The sequence below is a fragment of the Molossus molossus genome, unplaced genomic scaffold (assembly GCF_014108415.1).
Source record: "Molossus molossus isolate mMolMol1 unplaced genomic scaffold, mMolMol1.p scaffold_m16_p_12, whole genome shotgun sequence".
NCBI lineage: Eukaryota > Metazoa > Chordata > Mammalia > Chiroptera > Molossidae > Molossus > Molossus molossus.
This window is the reverse complement of record NW_023425347.1, coordinates 1,285,774-1,306,324: the sequence shown is the minus strand read 5'-3', so window position 1 is coordinate 1,306,324 and position 20,551 is coordinate 1,285,774. Positions and strand designations below refer to the sequence as shown.

The 20,551-nt window shown below is 56.8% G+C and overlaps 1 protein-coding gene across 1 annotated transcript in view; it reads right to left on the bottom strand.

Annotated features, from left to right (window-relative positions):
• The window catches only part of SH3RF3 (SH3 domain containing ring finger 3), a 362,137-nt gene that overhangs the window by 69,606 nt on the left and 271,980 nt on the right, over nt 1–20,551 (bottom strand). Inside the window, exon 5 of the mRNA XM_036257011.1 lies at nt 4,666–4,739. Within this exon, the coding sequence (XP_036112904.1) occupies nt 4,666–4,739 (74 nt within the window). The remainder of the gene's footprint in view (nt 1–4,665; nt 4,740–20,551) is intronic.

Below are 20,551 nucleotides of genomic sequence, written 5' to 3'. Positions count from 1 at the left end.
CCCGTCACAGCAAGGACTTCATCTGCTGCTGTTCGGCACCTGCAGAGGCCCCTCTGCTTAATCAGGGCGAGAACCGAAGCGCACGGTGCCTGGCAGGGCCACACCTCCTCTGTGCCACGCTCGCTGTTTCTGGTGAAGGACTCTTTTCCGTTACTCTTGTGACGAATTCCGCTCCTGTTCTTCTGGATGCCAGGGCCACAGGGCTCAAACTAGCAAAGCTCGTCCACTCACGACTGCTCCGGTCGGGAGGTGTCCACCAAACGAGCGCCAGCTGCTGTCCCGGGGAGCGGCCCCGCGCCAGCCCGGGGTGCCCAGGGCCAGGTAAGTGCTCTGAAGGGGGTGCTGAGCGGGGGAGCTGGGAGTGGACGAGGCGCTGAGAGGGGCCCAGGGCAGATGCCGGGGGAGAGAACAGAGGAGGGGTTAGCGAGCACTGTGAGGCCGTGGAGCCCCCCCAAGTCTTTACCTTTTACCCTCATCCAAGGATATGTTTTCACTGATTTTTTTTAGTGAAAGAGGAAGAGACAGACAGAGACATCAATGTGAGAGAAACATCGGTCAGTTGCCTCCTGTACACGCCAACCAGGGACTGAACCCACACCCAGGCATGTGCCCTGGCTGGGAATCAAACCCATAACCTTTTGGTGCATGGACGATGCTCCAGTCTTTCTGTAGGTCCTGACTTCCCAGAAACCCACAGGAGCCAGCCCTCGTCCAGTGAGGTCTCCCAGGAGGAGCACCAAGTCGCAGCCCCGGGAAGGAGGGGCTGGGGCAGTGTGGCTGCCAGGCCCGCTCCCGGGAACCTGTCCGTGGGGCTCCAGTGCGGGGGGACCCCAGCAGGTGGACCTGCCCAGCAGCATTAGCATCTCCTGGGAAAACATCAGAGGTGTACAGCTCTGGGGCCTCGTCCCAGGGCTACCGCAGTAAACCCAGCAGTCTGCCTTCCAACAGCCCCCCGGTTTCTGCTGCCGTCTGCAGTGGAGACACACCTCTGGCCGGGTCTGCTGGTGCCTGGCCGGGTGACAGCTCGTCCCCCGGAATGGCCTAGGGCTGCCAGAGGGTGGTGACGCTGACGGGAGGAAATGCCCCGCAGGGCGCACACTCACGAGGCTGTGCCCCCCGAGGGCTGCCTGGCCCCGGCTCCCTCCAGCTGTAGAGGCTGGACACTGAGGAGGGCTCCCCGCAGGCCCGCTGGGCCTGCCCGGCTCAGCAGGGACGGTGTGACAGGGTCCGAATGTCCTGTGGGCTCACACTGATCAAGTCGTCTGCAGACGGAGGTGCAGATCTGGGGTGAGGATTTGAGGTCGCAGAGACCCCTCCTGGGTGAGGCATCACCACCACCCCTCCCTTTCCCAACATCACAGAGCATGGGGCCGTGGAGTCGTTAGAAGGTGGCTTGGCAGCCCCTTGACCCTCTTCCTGTCCCCTCAGGTCCTCGACTCCCTCGCCTGGCTCTGCGAGACCCACAGAGAAGGGGAGGTGGGAACTCACCCCCAGCCTGAGCAGAGGCCTCCTCACGAGTGTTCTTTACCAGACGGGCTGCCCTGCCCCAAAGTGTGGCCGCCTGGACCCCACGTTTCTGCCCCAGGAGCCGCTGCCAGGCAGGCAGAGGAAGGACAGAAAGCCCAGGGGCCTCCCATCACCGAGGAAGTGAGGAGGGAGGGCGTCGGCCCCCGTGGGCCTGTGTGCGTCACCTCCGCACTGAGCGACCCAGACCCTCCTGTGTCTCAGGGCAGCCATAGCCTCAGGACACGGTGCCCTTGGACACCTCGTGCCAGAAGAACACCCTCGGCCACAGGCTGACCCCAGCGGTCAGGCCTTTGAATCACACAGGCTCACAGGTCGGAGCGCACGACTTGACCTGCAGGCAAAGCCAGCACTGCCGAGGATGAGGATGAGCGAGGGCGGGGTGGGGTTGTCCCCCCCGGGTGGGGTCGTCCCCCCCCACCCCCCCCCGAGCAGACCTGGCTCACCCACCGGCTGCGGCACCTGTCTCCATGGCAGCCCCGCTCACGCCCAACCTCAGACCACCTTGGGACCTGACGGCAGGTGCGCTGGGGGACCCACTCCCGCCCCGTGTGCCTGTCCCGGGGATGCACGGGGCCGCTAACTTCTTAGAGCTACAAGGACAGATGAGCAGTCAGGCTAGTCTGACCCACCAATGAGGTCAACTGCATCTTTTTCTCCCTAAAAAATGAAATTTAACATGTGATTTCAAAGGTCACGTTCTCAGAGTGGGATGTGCACAGTGCCGTGACCTATGTGACATTAGTTCCATGGAGCTTGGTGCTCCCCACAAAGAGCCCGCAAAGCACACACTGAACTTACAACAGCCAACCACAGGCGTGCTGGCCAGGGTTCATCTTACAACAGCCAACCACAGGTGTGCTGGCCAGGGCTCATCTTACAACAGCCAACCACAGGCGTGGGGGCCAGGGCTCGTCTTACAACAGCCAACCACAGGCGTGGGGGCCAGGGCTCGTCTTACAACAGCCAACCACAGGCGTGCTGGCCAGGGCTCATCTTACAACAGCCAACCACAGGCGTGGGGGCCAGGGCTCGTCTTACAACAGCCAACCACAGGCGTGGGGGCCAGGGCTCATCTTACAACAGCCAACCACAGGCGTGGGGGCCAGGGCTCGTCTTACAACAGCCAACCACAGGCGTGCTGGCCAGGGCTCATCTTACAACAGCCAACCACAGGCGTGGGGGCCAGGGCTCGTCTTACAACAGCCAACCACAGGCGTGCTGGCCAGGGCTCGTCTTACAACAGCCAACCACAGGCGTGCTGGCCAGGGCTCGTCTTACAACAGCCAACCACAGGCGTGCTGGCCAGGGCTCGTCTTACAACAGCCAACCACAGGCGTGCTGGCCAGGGCTCGTCTTACAACAGCCAACCACAGGCGTGGGGACCAGGGTTCATCTTACAACAGCCAACCACAGGCCTGGGGGCCAGGGCTCGTCTTACAACAGCCTACCACAGGCGTGCTGGCCAGGGCTCGTCTTACAACAGCCAACCACAGGCCTGGGGGCCAGGGCTCATCTTACAACAGCCAACCACAGGCCTGGGGGCCAGGGCTCGTCTTACAACAGCCAACCACAGGCGTGCTGGCCAGGGCTCGTCTTACAACAGCCAACCACAGGCCTAGGGGCCAGGGCTCGGCTTACAACAGCCAACCACAGGGAAAACAGGTCTCTCCACACTCTGCACTGAAAAGCCTGCATAACAGAGGAGGTCTGTGCATGGCTGGATCCTCCAGGATGTGTCCCCAACCCTTGGGGAGTGATGCTGGACCTGTGCTGCCTTGGGTCCCAAAGACACAGCCGTCTCCTTGGTGGCGGACTGCATGTAGGAGACCTGGGGCCTCTGGGCTGACGCCAGGGCCCTCTGCGCCCCGAGGGCTGCGGCTGGGGCTCTCACTGAACCAGCAAACGTGTGCCGAGAGCCTGTGTGCTGGGCATTCACTGTGGGGCCCAAATGCAACACCTGGGCCTTGTCCTCGAAGTGCTCACCATGTCCTGCCTCTCATTTGGGGAGTCCATTAGGGCCCACGGCTCCAGTGGATGGACATCTACTTCCTTAGGGAAAGGAAACCCTGTTCTAGAAGGAAGACCATCCTCCGTCCCCACGTGCCTCCTTGGCCCAATCCGGGTGGAAGCTGTCGGGCTCCTCGGGGAGACGCGGTATGAAGAAAGCGCCTTCGGTGCCGTCGGTGGAAACATGAGTTTCAGCTAAAGACGTCCGCAAGGCAGTGCCCGGCCCGTGCTCCCCGCCAGAAGCCGGCTGAACAGAGCTGAGCCTCAGCCTCCTTTGGTGTAGCTGGAGGTGGCAATAACCGCATCACAGCACTGCGGGCAGATGTGGGAGGATGTTCTCTGATCCCCACCTGCCACCAGACTAAGCCAAACCTCCCCCTGCGCTGAGGTGGTGGGCGGACCCGGTACTCGGCTACTCCCAGGAAGCCTTGGCAGCCGCAAGTTGCTTTCTCAAAGGCGCTCTGCTCGAAATAGTCTGTTCTGCAACAGCACAGAAGCTCAGTGTCCCTCGGACACTAGCGTCACAGTATCTGAAATTTTCATCCTGACCACCCCATCCACCAACTTCGCATTCGGGAAACGTTCACTCAAGTGACGGACTCCTGCAGACAAGAGTAGAAGCTGTCGGTCTTCAACCCCTATTTAAGTGGGCGTTTTTAAACGGCACGATTCTTTAAGAACTGTAATTTAACGAGAGGGGCTTTCTAAGCAAGACAAGCATGTCACTTCCAGTGTGACTCATCCGCCGTGCGTGGGGGCGGCAGTCACACTGCTAAGACACTGAGCTGCTCGGAGCAGCTGCCCACCAGCCACCAGGGAAAGTCCACGACCACTGGGCGCTGGAGCACCCTCCCCGCTCCAGGCCCCTCGCCCAGACCTCAGGGCCGCGGGCGTTCTCTGTGCTATGGTTGGCCCCCTCCTGCCTGGGCAGTGCTGCGTCTTCCACTGTTCTGATCATGCCCCCTGCTTGTAATAAATGTCCCAGGATGATAACATTGAAAACCGCTGGGCTTTCCTGCTCCGCCCGGTCAGCTGCGTGATGGGGCACAGAGCTGAGCAGAAACCACGCGCACACGCTAGGGGGGGGGGGGATGCCGGGCATGGGGCCCCGAGGCATAAAGAGCAGCTCACACGTTGAGGGGCAGCTGGACTTTGGGGGTCACTCCCTGCGGTTCAGCCGCTGGTTCGAATCCGGCCGAGGAGTCCTGCAAACAGACAAGAAGAGACTGTGAGTGGACAGGACTCCTGCCGGGGAAGGAGGAAGACAGTCCAGCGGGGCCCACGGGCCTCTGTCCTGTCCTCAGGGTCTGTTTGCCTGGGTGTTCGCAACGTTCCTTCCGTGGGCTGGCGAGGGCTGGGGCAGCGGCACCGTGCCCAGCAGCTCTGAGAGCGCCGCAGCCGCTCCGGACGCCTCTCTTTAGCATCCGGTCCGCGGGCGCCCCGCTGTGTCTAACATGGAAGGAGGCAGTTTCTGGACGCCCATCGTTATTCTCAGAACTTGAACTAATTACTCTTGTGTTTGTAAAAAGGAAACCAAGACAAAACCTTTCATGCGACAAAACCTGGGCTTACATAGAAACCGCACTCCCCAGATCCAGAGAGGACTCCCTGCTGGAGGCTGGTCCCGGGGTGGACGGGGGCAGGCTGCCGGGCAGCGGGGCAGGGAGAACGGGTCCCCCACCCCACCCGAGGGGCTCAGCGCTTCGGCTCTCTGTGCGGGGAGATGCCCGCGGGAGCATCGGCCTCAAGGTGGCTCCAGTGCAACCAGGCGCAGCCCAGCCGGCCGGGGGGGGAGGGGGCCGCTAGGGGCCCAGCAGAGGCCGCTGGGCTGTGCAGTACCTCAGCCGGGGGGGGGGGGGGGGGGGGACTAGGGGCCCAGCAGAGGCCACTGGGCGGTGTAGTACCTCAGCCAGGGGGTGGGGGTGGGGGGCGCTCGGGGCCCAGCAGAGGCCGCTGGGCGGTGCAGTACCTCAGCCGGGGTGGGGGGGGCGCTAGGGGCCCAGCAGAGGCCGCTGGGCGGTGCAGTACCTCAGCCAGGCCACGCTGCACAGAGACCCCGGCAGATCCAGCCCATAAGGGACAGCACTGGCCCCCACCTCCTCCCTCCCCAGCTCGCCGTCCCAGCCGCCCCAGCCCCGGTCATCCCTAAGGCAGCACCCTGCCTTCAGATGGCACAATGACGTGAACTGTGTCCCCCAAAGATTCGTCCAAGTTATCGCCCCTGGGGCCTGTGAGGGTGACCTTGGAATAAGGGTCTCTGTAGACAGAAGGCAGGGATCCTAAAATGAGATCACCCTTGATCAGAATGGGCCCTAAATCCAATGGCCAGTGTCCTCATCGAGAGAGAAAAGGAGAACAGGGCACCCGAGGGGAGGAGAGCCGAGTGAAGACGCAGGTAGGGACTGGAGAGGTGCCTGCACCGGCCAAGGGCTGCCGGCCACCACCCGCCGCCTGGGCGGACCCCCTCCGCCTCCCTCAGCCGCCTGCCAACACCTTGGATCTGACTGCGGCTCCAGGACCATGGGACGCTAGCAGCCCAGGGGCCAACGCGGCTCCGCTCACTGACCAGCTCTGCACACGCAGGCGGCCTCCGGCCCCGCGCTCCACCTCCCGCCTCCACCGGCATCGCGAAAGGTGCTGGAAACCAAGCTCACCCACGACCTCTGTGAAGTCAGAAATTCTACGTCCTCTTGTTGATGAAGCCACCATGCCCGGCGGAATGGGAACCCCCCTCATCTCTCTGAGACGCCCCGCGGGCTGAGAGGGCTCCCGCTCGGGCTCCGGCACCTGTGACCCGGCTTCCTTCACAACCTGCCCCAGCGGCCGGTGCACGGACGTGACTTCTGGGGTGCTGTGTGGGGACTGGGCCAAGAGGTGGGGGGCATTCCTTCCGCTGACAGGGTCGGGGGACTTCTGTCTGCCCATCACACCTGCTGAACCTAGGAGGGGAGACGGAGGCCAGAGGTATTCGCATCAAAGCCTGAACTGTTCTCCTTCAAGGGAGTCACTGGTGGGGTTCACCAAGCAGGCCGGGGTCCTCCTCCACAGAGCTGCAGGCCGGGGGTACCTGCTTCCAGACCCTTTCTCCCCGGGGTGCAGGTAGGCACCCCCAGTGCTGGTTTCCGCACAGCTCTCCTTCCCTGGCTAGTCCCTGCCCCCTCTAGGCACGGGCAGGGGGCGCCATGCTGGGGGCGGAAGCCGGGGCAGCAGCACCCGGGGTGCAGCTCATCAGCTGGGCAAGGCCAGGACTGGTGCCTGAGCTGACGAGAAACGTCCCTGGCTCCCCGCGAGCAGCAGAGCAGTGATGGCCGAGCTGTGGGGCTGCTCTGTCTGCAAGGGGCACGCGCCGGGGCCTCACCGCGCGGGGCACGTGCCAGGTCCTCACTGCGCGGGGCACCGCCGGGGCCTCACTGTGCGGGGCACGCGCCAGGGCCTCACTGCGCGGGGCACGCGCCAGGGCCTCACTGCGCGGGGCACGCGCCAGGGCCTCACTGCGCGGGGCACGCGCCAGGGCCTCACTGCGCGGGGCACGCGCCAGGGCCTCACTGCGCGGGGCACGCGCCAGGGCCTCACTGCGCGGGGCACGCGCCAGGGCCTCACTGACGTCTGCCCGCCTGGCTGTCAGCACTGGCTGGGCACAGACACAGCCGCAGACCCCCGGTGGGCTTGCCCGGGGAGGACGAGCATTCGACGTGCCATGACAGACACGGGGAACACACCACAGGGACCTCACCTGCGGGCGTGGCCAGAAAGGCTTCCTTCTGAGAAGGGGAGGGCCCGCTGGGTGAGGTGGCGAGGGTCAGGGCAGGCGAAGAAGGGGCAGAGCGGTCTGCCCAGCAAGTCTGAGAAGTGAAAGGAAAGGCGGGCGATGAGGGAGAGCCCTCGGTGGTGCGGCGCCGTCCAGGCGAGGCCTCCGAGCCCCTGCAGGCTCTGGTCTTCACTTTGAGGGCGGAGAGGCCCTGGAAGGCCGGCAGGAGAAAGACACAGGGTCAAACCCATGACCAGGAGGGACCTGTTGAGAAGGTTGGTGTGGACCAGGGGCTGGACATGGGCAGGAAGTCGCGGGTAAGGACGGAGCAGCAGCAGTAACAACCTCTCCCTGGCATCCAGCCTGTCCACACAGCAACGCAGCCTGGCAGTGAGTCCTTGGCTCCCTCTGGGCGACCTTGGACAGGCAAGGTCGCGGGGCCTCAGCTATCCCTGGCCGAGACCGGAGTCAGGGACTTCGATTCACAGCTACAATATAGCAACAGGGACTGAATTTCCCTCCCACCGAACACAATGGGAAAACTAGGGCAAACAGGCAACTCCGTGGTTCCCAAAAATTTGGAAGTTAATACAGAACGGATTGATAGCCTGAGAGATGAGAACACGGGGTCCTGAAGGAGCCCATCCTCTGTGTGAGCCGGAATGTTAAATGAGATCATTCATTCAAGCCTCCATAAATGCTGGCCATCATTACTGAGCCTGGCGGGCGGGGGCTGACTCGGCCTGAGGGGAGTGAGGGCCAAGGACTCTAGAGGCTCCCCGAGGCTCAGCCCCAGACACCACAGGACAGGGAGGAGGACCGACGGGGGGCAGAGAAAGAGCCAGAAGCACTGGGCCTCCGGGTCTAGCGGGCGGTCTCCACGGGGAAGCAGTTGCCAAGCACTCCGGGAGCCAGGTGCAGTGCAGACCGAGGAGCCTCCGTTTTGGGGGTACAGACGCGCACCGCACACCTGTTTGGGCTGGCAGTGCCGTTACAAATGAGCACTAAATCATGTGAACAGGTAGAAGGAAGGTTCAGCTGGGGATTTCCCCGCAGAACTATGTACAATACGGAGAATGTGGCGCAGCCCCAAGGCCACACAGCAGGGGCCGCAGCGCACAGCGGAAGGCACCCCAGGGAGGCAGCTGTGCGAGGTACGCCGGGAAGGGGCTGCAGAGCGGGTATGCAGGAGCACCTCACTTCTGTAAAAGCGCATGTGTTTCCAGGGAAAAGCTCAGGAAATCTATATACCAAATGATACCATTGGTACTAGGGAGCTTGGATTTGGGATAATTTTTAAAAAATCTATGTGTTCACATTTTTCATCATTTTTATACCCACAAGCAACAATGAGTTCCTGATACATTGTCCAAGTCATGAAAAGAGTAAGAAGTTTAAATTATTAGAGGTATGTTTGAAGATCAAGCTGGTGGATGGTGACCCGTGTTTCCCTGGATCCCACACGGGGCATCTTTGTGGGGATGCCAGCAGCAGACAGGAGAGACCATGGGGTGACCCTGGGGGTCGGCTGCTCTGTGGACCAAGTCCAGACTGCAGGAAGATTGCAGGCAGAGGCCGTTGGCTGGGCACCGAGCAGAGCAGACACACAGAAGGACCACGAACCCATGACTCTGTGCAAACAAACTCCTGGAGCAGCCCACCCAGCCCAAACCGGCCCCACAGACGCAGAGCACCAGGGCCTACTCTGAGACCTGCTGTGACCGGGAGGCATGGGGTCCCCAGCTCCCAGTGCCCTCGGGCCCCTCCATGATGCCAGTGGCCAGGACAGTCAGAGAAGACAGGTCTGTCTGTCCCGCGGAGGGAGAGGCTGGCGGACCCTGTGCACTGGACCGGACGTGTGGCCTCAGGTTCAGGAACAAACCCATCTTTGCCAGCATCTGCCACCTCCCTGGGTGAGCAGAGCACAGAACAGTCCCACAGGCAGGTGTCAGGAGGAAGCACGAGGACGGGAGGGGCTGCCCAGGCACATAGGTGGCAGGGGTCGAAGGGCCGCCCTGAGGGGGCAGCACCTACAGGGAGCCACGGGGCAGGGCATTCTGGCCTCTGCCGGAGACCTGGCCTCCGCCGACGCCGGCAGGACACACACTACAAAGCGGGTCCATGGATTTCAGACTGGAAACCTGGCCTCCGCCGACGCCGGCAGGACACACACTACAAAGCGGGTCCGTGGACTTCAGACTGGAAACCTGGCCTCCGCCGACGCTCGGCAGGACACACACTACAAAGCGGGTCCGTGGACTTCAGACTATTACTCAGAGCTGGGATGGGGTGCAGACGGGGTCCACCCTTGTGAAAACTGTTCTGCTGAAGGTCAAGATGGAGAATATCTAACACTGACCGTGGGCTGAGCACGCGGGCCCGCCCCACCCCCGTGCACCGTGGTGCAAAGCCCAGGGGACCCCGTGTGATTCCTGACGCAGAGGGGGCCGCCCTCCTGCGAATCAGATGCTCATTTTGTTGCACCGACAGGAGGCGATGAGCAGTACGTCCGGTGTGGCGAGTGGGGCGCCCCGTGCAGCTGAGAGGTAACCGCGGGCCTGAGGGGCGGCACAGCCCTGCCAACTCCGCGAAGGCAGCAGAGCACAATGCAGCCGACCTCTCGGTGACGCGGCTGAGAGAAGTGAAAGCAGGCTTCCGGTCAGCATCCGCTCGCTGGGGGGCCGAGCAGGCGGGCAGGGAAAGTCCGGTCTGACACCCCGGGAGGCAGCACCAGGGCTCTGGGCCCCTCCCCCGGCGCTGACGCGCTGCACGGCTTCTGGGCCCGGGGCCCCACATTGCCGCCTGCTCGTGCCCGAGGACCTCACTGCTCAGGCGGCTTGGTGTGAAATGACTCTGGGTCGGGCTGGGGCGCTTCGGCGGGGGAGGTGGGGCACATCAGACAGGGACAGAAATAAGGACAGACAAGGGCTCCGGTTGCCTTTGGGTAAAAATAACTGGGAGCACAGACTCAGAACAGACATGCTTCCCCTGTCTGAGGCCACTCGGCCCCCAGCCCTCCTGGGCAGACGAAACTGCACACAACCAGCTCAGGAAGGTTGGTGGTGGGATGAGGCCAGTTCACAGGGTCTTCTCGTCCAGTGACCCCATCCTGGAGCCACACGGATCCAGCCCAGGGATTCTGGGGCCTTGGTCCTCAGAACTACCGACCCCATAGCCGACCCCACAGAATGGATGACTCCAGCAATCCTGTTGGGCCTAATGTTCAAAACCGGCCCACAAGCATTTAACAGCAGCCGATCACACGGAAGGCGTCAGCCGCTCCGGTCACGGGGAAGAGGGGTGCCCTCCTCAAACGACCGTCCGGTGGTGCGGCGAACACAGGGAACCCAGCCCGGTGGCCCAGAGGCTCTGCTTCGCACGGGCACAGGTGAGCAGGCCCAGCCAGGCAGGCTTTGCCAGCGTGGCCCCGGGCCGCGGCTGCCCTCCAGGCCTCCCTTCCCACCAACAGAGGGCAGAGCAGGGAGACTTCGGAGCTCACAGCTCTGACCCAGGCAGTGTTGAGAGCCCGGCCACTGCTCCTGACTGACCGCTCGCCTCTTCGGAACACCCGGCCTGGCCGCTGGAACCCAGCATCGGCTCTGGCTGCGGTGTGGGGGCCTGGGGCCCGGACGCTACACTGCCAGGCTGTGGGCAGAGGCGAGGACCCCGCTGCTGCATCTCCGTGGGGCCCTGAGTGGAGCTGGGGGCCAGGCCATTTCAGCTTCCTGCTGGGATCTGCGTGAGGGGTGGGGGCTGTGGCGGGGCCCCTGAGCACGTGCTGGCCTCTGGCAGGCACCTAAGACGGAGAGTAAGGGGGGCTGACCTCGCCCTCCACGCTGCCCGCCACCCACTCCTCCCGGCAGCCTCCCCACACTTGCTCGTGGGCATCTGGGCTGCTGCCCCCAGCCTGTGTGAACAGGCCCCTCACGCAGTCCCATGCTCGGCTCAGGAGTGGACAGAAGCACCCAGAGGCCAACTCTGGCCCCACTGCCTCCTGCTTTCATAGATAAAGTTTTATTGGCACCCAGCCACACCTATGCATTTGCTGTGGCCTCTGCCTGCTTTTGCCCACAAGGCAGAGCAGTGCAGTTGTGCCAGACCCCGGGGCCACAGAGCCCGAAACAGTCTGTCTCCCGGCCCGTGGACGAAAGCCGCTCCTCGGGCCTGTCCTGAGAGGGCCGCCCCCGTTCCCCCCTCACCTCCCTGGACCACGAGTTGGGACCACACAACCACAGCGGTGCCAAAGCTTGGCGGGGCGCCCAGGACGTTATTAAGAAAAGTGGCCAAGGAGGGGGCCTGGGGAACGGCCGCAGTTGGAGGAATAAGACCTCACAACATCAGCTGGGAAGAGGCTACGGGATCCACTTTCCACCACCGGGGCTGCGTGACTCTCAATTCGGCCCCCACAGAGGGAGCCCCGAGCCCGCTTCCCGCCCGCGGAGGCGTGGGTGTCCAGGCCCGCTCCCCACTCCTGCCTCTTCCCGGTGGGAAGTCAGCTGCTTGGTCGTCTTGGGCCACAGACGGTGCCCACAGCTATGGTGAGACCCCTTTCGCTGGGCGAGTCCAGAAGACCAAAGGCGGCTTCGTCTGGCTTTGCACAAAAGGTGTGTTTATGCACCAACAACCTGTGGGCGGGGCCCATACGGCCCCTCTCTGTTCAGCTCGGTGCCGCCCACCCACTCGTGCTCTGCGAGCCCCGTTTGGAGGCTCCGCACCAGGCACTGAGGGCACAGAGGGGCACAGATCCCCTCCGCCACGAAGCCCCCGCCTGTGGGACTGGAGGATGATGACAGACGTCACCAGAACTGTGTTGAGAAACTGGACAGATACACGGGAAAAAATGAAACTGGACTACTTTCTTACACTATACATGCGGATAAACTCAATATAGATGAAAGACTTAAATGTAAGAACCATACACCATAAATATCCTGAAGAAAACAGGCAGTAAATTCGCTGGCATCTCTCGGACTCATGCTTTGTTTTGGATGTGTCTCCTCAGCAAAGGGAAAAACAAGCCGGGCTACCGCCAACAAACACTTCTGCACGCGAAAGGCAGCCATCACCAAAAAGAACAGCAACCTAAGAAATGACACATCCGATCGGGGTTACTATCCGAGATATATCAGGAAGTCATATAATTTAACACCAAAAAGACAAACCATCCATTAAGAAACGGGCAGAGGACCTGCACACCTCTCCGGAGAGGACACTCAGATGCCAAAGGGACGAAATAAACGGACGGACAGGACAGGAACAGACTCGCAGACACGGAGGACACACTGTGCTGCCAGAGGGGAGGGAGGGGTGAGGATGAGGCGCCAGGTCACCACAGGGCGTGAGCAGGGGTGTCAGTAACATTGTAACAGCCAGTGAGCCGGCACTAGACCGGCAGGGGCCGCGTCACACGACGTGCGTCTAACCACCCTGCTGTGCCCCTGAAACCTATGTAATATTGAATGTCAACTGTAACTGAAAAAAGTGTTTTTAACATTAAAAAATCAGAATGTTAAAAAACAACAACTGTGTCCACAGCAGCCTGGGTGTGGGATCTGGGGGGGGTTAGGAAAGGCTGCTGGAACCCCCCCACCTGGACCCGGTGCAGGTGCTGCCTGGGGGACTGCAGAGAGCTCAGCTGGGAGGGGCAGGCCAGGTGTGCTGGGGGGGTAGGGCCTGGCCCTGGGCACAGGAAGGGATGAGGTCCCAGGGGATCAGGGCAGTGGAGGTGGTTCTGAACTTCCTACCACCTGTCTGGAAATGACCTGCCTGAGCCACAGAGCCTTGAGCCGGGCAGGGGAGTGGGGGGCCGGAAGCTGGTCTCAGTGATTGCTGGCGGCTAGTCTTGCCCCCCGACCTTAAGTGCCCCCGCCCCTCCTGGAGCTCCCTCCTCAGTGCTTCCCACTCCCTATGCTCTATGCCCAGAGCTTGGCGCTCCCCTGGTGGTCCGGTGGGTGCGCAGGCTGGGCCCACGATGAGCCTCTGCCTGCATGGGCCGCAGGCTGCCCTGTAGCACAGGGCTCGCCAGGCCTGGGGATGGACTGAGGGAACCGGCAGCTCCCCTGCATTCCCAGGCTCGGTGGGCACCCAGAACTCCCGGTGCTCACCAGGGACCAAGGGGGCGCCAGGGACCTGCCCCGGTGCGTCCTTCTCCTGTCTGCCAGCGATGGCAGACACCTGGACGCGGTTCCTGACTATCACAGGCAGCCAGTGTCCCACCCCGGAGGCAGGCTCGGACGTCACGGGCACCCAGCAACCCCCAGATCTGCCGGAGAGAAGTCCCCCATAGGGTCTTCAGGATGAGATCCTCCCCTCACCCCACACTCACTGGTTTGTTTTCTCTCCTTTAAGACCTGGAATTAAATGTGTAACTTCCTCAAAGAACCAAAGTAGGTGCCAGGGCTGTTGGAAGCAGCCATCTGCGGGCCACAGGGCGGGTGAGCAGCCGGTGAGTCGCTGAGTGGTGCCCAGCTCATCCTCCTGCCAGCGAGTCCTGGGGCCAGGCAAGGCCCGCCCGCAGACCACTGCACTGAGCAAGGCCCGGCCCGCAGACCACTGCACTGAACAAGGCCCACCCTCAGACCGCCGCATTAAGCAAGGCCCGGCCCGCGGACCGCCGCACTCAACAAGGCCCACCCTCAGACCGCTGCACTGAACAAGGCCCACCCTCAGACCACTGCACTGAACAAGGCCCGCCCTCAGACCGCTGCACTGAACAAGGCCCGCCCTCAGACCACTGCACTGAACAAGGCCCGGCCCGCAGACTGCCCCACTGAACAAGGCCCACCCGCAGACCACTGCACTGAACAAGGCCCGCCCGCAGACCACTGCACTGAACAAGGCCCGCCCGCAGACCACTGCACTGAACAAGGCCCACCCTCAGACCACTGCACTGAACAAGGCCCGGCCCGCAGACTGCCCCACTGAACAAGGCCCACCCGCAGACCACTGCACTGAACAAGGCCCGCCCGCAGACCACTGCACTGAACAAGGCCCGCCCTCAGACCACTGCACTGAACAAGGCCCGCCCGCAGACCACTGCACTGAACAAGGCCCGCCCGCAGACCGCTGCACTGAACAAGGCCCACCCTCAGACCGCTGCACTGAACAAGGCCCACCCTCAGACCACTGCACTGAACAAGGCCCGCCCGCAGACCACTGCACTGAACAAGGCCCACCCGCAGACCACTGCACTCAACAAGGCCCGGCCCGCAGACCTCTGCACTGAGGGGCAAGGCCTGGCCCGCAGACCACTGCACTGAACAAGGCCCGCCCGCAGACCGCTGCACTGAACAAGGCCCACCCTCAGACCGCTGCACTGAACAAGGCCCACCCTCAGACCGCTGCACTGAACAAGGCCCACCCTCAGACCGCTGCACTGAACAAGGCCCACCCTCAGACCGCTGCACTGAACAAGGCCCACCCTCAGACCGCTGCACTGAACAAGGCCCACCCTCAGACCACTGCACTGAACAAGGCCCACCCGCAGACCACTGCACTGAACAAGGCCCACCCTCAGACCACTGCACTCAACAAGGCCCGGCCCGCAGACCTCTGCACTGAGGGGCAAGGCCTGGCCCGCAGACCGCCGCACTGAACAAGGCCCGGCCCGCAGACCACTGCACTGAACAAGGCCCGGCCCGCAGACAGCCGCACTCAACAAGGCCCGGCCCGCAGACCGCTGCACCGAGGGGACGGGCCCAAGGCTGGGAACATCCTGAGAACACCTGGGAGCTCGCAAGGAGAGCTCCCTCATTCCCTTCTCAACCACGGGGAAGACACGGAGAAACCTTGATAGTCTCCTGCTGACCGTTGAACACGTTCCCTTCCTTGATTTTAAAGGGCATTTTCCTCAACTTGATTTGTAACCCATTAGTCTCTGAAGCTGAGAGACTCACAGGGGCCGGGGGCAGACCTGTTCTGGCCCAGCCACTCCACAGACAACACCGAGTCTGCTGGGGAGCCTTTCCCAAAGGTGGGCGCTGGATCCCACAGACCCCGAGGTGACGCACGGGTGGTCCAGGGCGCCTGGCACGGAAACGGGGCCTGGTCTTCAGGCAGTGGCTCCTCCACAGTCAACAGCCACTCCGCTCACCTCCCAGCCTGTGCGGAGCCGGAGAGACGCGGAGCCCCGAGGGAGCCGGGGTGGTAGGGGCTGGTCACCCACATGCACGTCCTCCTCCTCGTGGGCACCTGCCTGCAGACGCCCTGAGGGGCATCACACCAGCTGCACATCCCCACCCTGCCTGTCATCAGAGGTCGGCCAGACAGCAAATGTAACATTTCAGGCTCCATGGGGCGTGTGGTCTGTCACAACTGTGCAGCTCCCGTTGGGGCCCCAAACAGCTACCATGACGCATGAACAAGCAGGGTCGGGTGTGTTCCAATAACACTTACTTACCCAGAGGGAGCGGGACAGGCCTGGCCAGAATTGTTATCACAGCACAGCCTGGCTCACACTGACCACACAGGTGCTCCGGAGACACATGCACCCACTGAGGCTGCTCGGCAGCCTGGTGACGACCTGAGCCACCAGTTTCTTTTTCTTTTTCTTTTTTTTTTTAATTTTTTAATTAATTTTTTTGTTACAGATGTTTTACCGTTTTTACCCCATTGGCAGCCCCCTCCCCACCCCAACCCCGCCCGGTCCCCGGCTTTGTTGTCCATGTCCATTGGTCATGCATACATGCATATAAGTTCTGTGGTCCATCTCTTCCCACCCCCCACACCTCCCTCTTCTGAGGGATGTCAGTCTGTGCCCCACTTCCATGTCTCTGGGTCTACCATATTCCTCAGACTGTTATGTTCATTATATTCCGTATATAAGTAAGATCATGTGGTATTTGTCCTTCTCTGCTTGGCTTATTTCACTTAGGATAACACTTTCCAGGTCCCTCCATGTTGTCTCAAAGGATAAGAGATCTTTCTTTCTTACAGCTGCATAGTACTCCATTGTGTACATGTACCACAGCTTTTTTATCCATTCGTCTACTGATGGACACTTGGGCTGTTTCCACATCTTAGCTATTGTAAATAGTGCTGCTATGAACATGGGGGTACATATATTCTTCCAGGTTGGTGTTTCAGGCTTCTTAGGGTATATTCCTAGAAGCAGGATCACTGGGTCAAATGGCAGTTCAATTTTTAATTTTTTGAGGTAACACCATATTGTTTTCCATAGTGGCTGCACCAGTCTGCATTCCCACCAGCAGTGCACTAGAGTCCCCTTTTCTCCACACCCTCACCAACACTTGTTGTTTGATGATTTGTTGATGGTGGCCATTCTGACAGGTGTGAGGTGATACCTCATTGTTGTTTTAATTTGCATCTCTCTGATGATTAGTGATGCTGAGCATTTCTTCATATGTCTCTTGGCCATTTGTATGTCCTGTTCGGAGAGGTGTCTATTTAATTCCTCTACCCATTTTTTAATTGGGTTCTTTGTCTTCCTTTTGTTGATTGTATGAGCACTCTATATATATTGGAAATAAACCCCTTATCTGATATATCATTGGCAATGATGCTCTCCCATACAGTGGGTTGCCTTTCCATTTTGATTATTATTTCTTTTGCTGTGTAGAAGCTTTTTAGTTTGATGTAGTCCCATGTGTTCATTTTTTCCTTTGTTTCTGTTGCCTTAGGTGATGTATCAGTGAAAATTCTGCTCTGTATGATGTCCGAAATTTTGTTGCCTACATTTTCTTCTAGAATTTTTATGGATTCACGGGTTACATTTAAGTCTTTGATCCATTTTGAGTTTATTTTTGTGTATGGTGTAAGTTGATGGTCTAGTTTCATTTTTTTTCATGTAGCTGTCCAATTTCCCCAACACCATTTATTAAAGAGGTTGTCTTTACTCCACTGTATGCTCTTGCCACCTTTGTCAAATATTAATTGAGCATATTGCCGTGGGTCCATTTCTGGGTTTTCAGTTCTGTTCCACTGGTCTATATGCCTGTTCTTGTGCCAGTACCAGGCTGTTTTGATTACAGTCGCTTTGCAGTATAACCTGATATCTGGTATTGTGATCCCACCTACTTTGTCCTTTTTCAAAATTGCTGTGGCTATTCAGGGACTTTTTTGGTTCCATATGAACTTTTGGAGTATTTGTTCTAGTTCTGTGAAATATGTCGTTGGTATTTTGATGGGGATTGTATTGAATCTATAGATTGCTTTGGGTAATATGGACATTTTAATGATGTTAATTCTTCCAATCCATGAACAAGGTATGTGCTTCCACTTTTTTATATCTTCCTCTATGTCTTTTTTCAATGTCCTGTAATTTTCTGCAAATAGGCCCTTTACTTCTTTGGTTAAGTTTATTCCTAGGTATCTTAATTTTTTTGCCGCGATGGTAAATGGAATTGTTTTTTCAGTTTCTCTTTCTGTGAGTTCATCATTGGTGTATAAGAATGCCGTCGATTTCTTGACATTAATTTTGTATCCTGCTACTTTGTCAAGTTCATTTATTAAGTCTAGTAGATTTTTGATGGAGTCTTTGGGGTTTTCTATGTATAATATCATGCCATCTGCAAATAATGACAGTTCCACTTCCTCCTTTCCAATTTAGATCCCTTTTATTTTTTCCTCATGTCTGATTGCTGTGGCTAAGACTTCCAGTACTATGTTAAATAAGAGTGACGAAAGTGGACATCCCTGTCTTGTTCCTGTTCTTAATGGAAATGTTTTTAGTTTCTGCCCATTAAGTAAGATGTTGGCTGTAGGTCTTTCATATATGGCCTTTATTATGTCGAGATATGATCCCTCTATTCCCACATTGCTGAGTGTTTTTATCAGAAATGGATGCTGGATTTTGTTGAATGCTTTTTCAGCATCTATTGATATGATCATGTGGTTTTTATTCTTCATTTTGTTTATGTGGTATATCACATTTATTGATTTGCAAATATTGTACCAGCCTTGCATCCCTGGAATGAATCCCACTTGGTCATGGTGAATAATTTTTTTGATTTATTGCTGGATCTCATTTGCTACTATTTTGTTTAGGATTTTGGCATCTATGTTCATCAGGGATATTGGCCTGTAGTTTTCTTTCTTCGTAGTGTCTTTTTCTCGTTTTGGAATTAGAATTATGCTGGCCTCATAGAATGTGTTTGGAAGTCTTCCTTCTTCTTGAATTTTTTGAAATAGTTTTTGGAGAATGGGTGTTAGTTCTTTTTGGAATGTTCAGTACAACTCCCCCGTGAAGCCATCCGGGCCTGGGCTTTTGTTTGCTGGGAGAGTCCTGATTACCTCTTCAATTTCCTTAGTTGTCATTAGTCTGTTCAAGTTTTCTATCTCTTCCAGGACCAGTTTTGGGAGACTGTGTGTTTCTAGAAATTTGTCCATTTTGCTTAGATTGTCAAATATGTTGCCATATAGTTGTTCATAGTAGCTGTTAATGATCTTTTGTATTTCTGTGGTGTCAGTTGTTACTTCACCTCTTTCATTTCTGATTTTGTGTATTTGGGTTCTCTCTCTTTGTTTCTTGGTGAGTCTAGCTAAGGTTCCATCAATCTTGTTTATCTTTTCGAAAAATCAGCTCTTTGTTTCATTGATCCTTTGAATTGTTTTTTTGTCCCTATGTCATTTATTTCTGCTCTGATCTTTACTATTTCCTTCCTTCTACTTGCTCTAGAGTTTTCTTTTTGTTTGCTTTCTAATTCTTTAAGTTGTGAGGTTAGACAGTCAATTAGAAATTTTTCTTGTTTCTTGAGGTAGGCCTGTAGTGCTATGAACTTCCCTCTCAGAACTGCTTTCGCTGCATCCCATAGATTTTGTGTTGTTGTGTGTTCATTTTCATTGGTTTCCAGGAAGTTTTTAATTTCTTCCTTGATCTCCTCGGTAACCCATTCATTGTTTAATACCATGCTATTTAGCCTCCATGTGTTGAAATGTCTTTGCATGTTCTTGTTGCCATTGATTTCTAGTTTCATGCCATTGTGATCTGAGAAGATGCTTGATATGATTTCAATCTTCTTGAACTTGTAGAGATTTAGTTTATGTCCTATCATGTGGTCTATCTTTGAGAAGGTCCCATGTGCACTGGAGAAGAATGTGAATTCTGTAGTTTGGGGGTGTAATTCTTTGTAGATATCTATTAAATCCATTTGGTCTAGCGCTTCATTTAGAGTGTGTTTCCTTGCTAATTTTTTGTCTAGAGGATCTATCCAGTGCTGTCAATGGGGTGTTGAAGTCCCCTGCTATGAATGTATTGCTGTCGATTTCTCCTTGGAAGTCCTCCAGAAGATTTTTAATATATTTTGGTGCTTCTGTATTGGGTGCATATATGTTTATCAAGGTTATATCTTCCTGTGGGATAGATCCTTTCAATATTATGTAGTGGCCTTCTTTTTCTCTAGTTATGGCCTTCATTTTGAAATCTATTTTATCAGATATGAGTATTGCTACCCCAGGTTTTTTTTCCCTTTTCATTTGCTTGGAAAATTTTTTTCCATCCCTTCACTTTCAACCTATGTGAGTCTTTTGTTGTGAGGTGGGTCTCTTATAAACAACATATAGATGAGTCATGCTTTCTTATCCAATCAGCTACTCTGTATCTTTTTATGGGAGCATTCAATCCATTTACATTTAAGGTGATTATTGTTATGTACTTATTTATTGCCATTTTTGTTTAGTGTGGTTCTATTTTTCTTCCCATTTCTCCTGGTAATTACAGCAGTCCTTTTAACATTTCTTGCAGTGCTGGTTTGGTGCTAATGTATTCCCTTAGCCTTTTTTTGTCTGGGAAGCTCTTTATTTGACCTTCTATTTTGAATGATAGCCTTGCTGGGTACAGTAGTCTTGGATTCAGATCCTTGTTTTTCATGACCTTGATTACCTCATGACATTTCCTTCTGACCTGTAGTGTTTATGTTGAGAAGTCAGCTGAGAGCCTTATGCGGTTTCCTTTGTAGGTAACCTGTTGCTTCTCTCTTGCTACTTTTAGGATTCTCTCTTTGTCTTGAATTTTTGGCACTTTGATTACTATGTGTCTTGGTGTGGGCCTGTTTGGGTTCTTCTTACTTGGGACTCTCTGTTTTTCTTGAACTTGAATGCCTTCTTCCTTCGCCAAATTAGGGAAGTTTTCTGTCACTATTTTTTTTAATATATTCTCTATCCCTTGCTCATTGTCTTCTTCAGGGACTCCTATGATGTGAATATTATGACGTTTCCAGTTGTCCCACAGTTCTCTTAAGCTGTCTTTCTGTTTTGTTTTGTTTTTTTATCCTCATCCGAGGACATTTTTCCATTTTTTGTACAGAGTGGGAG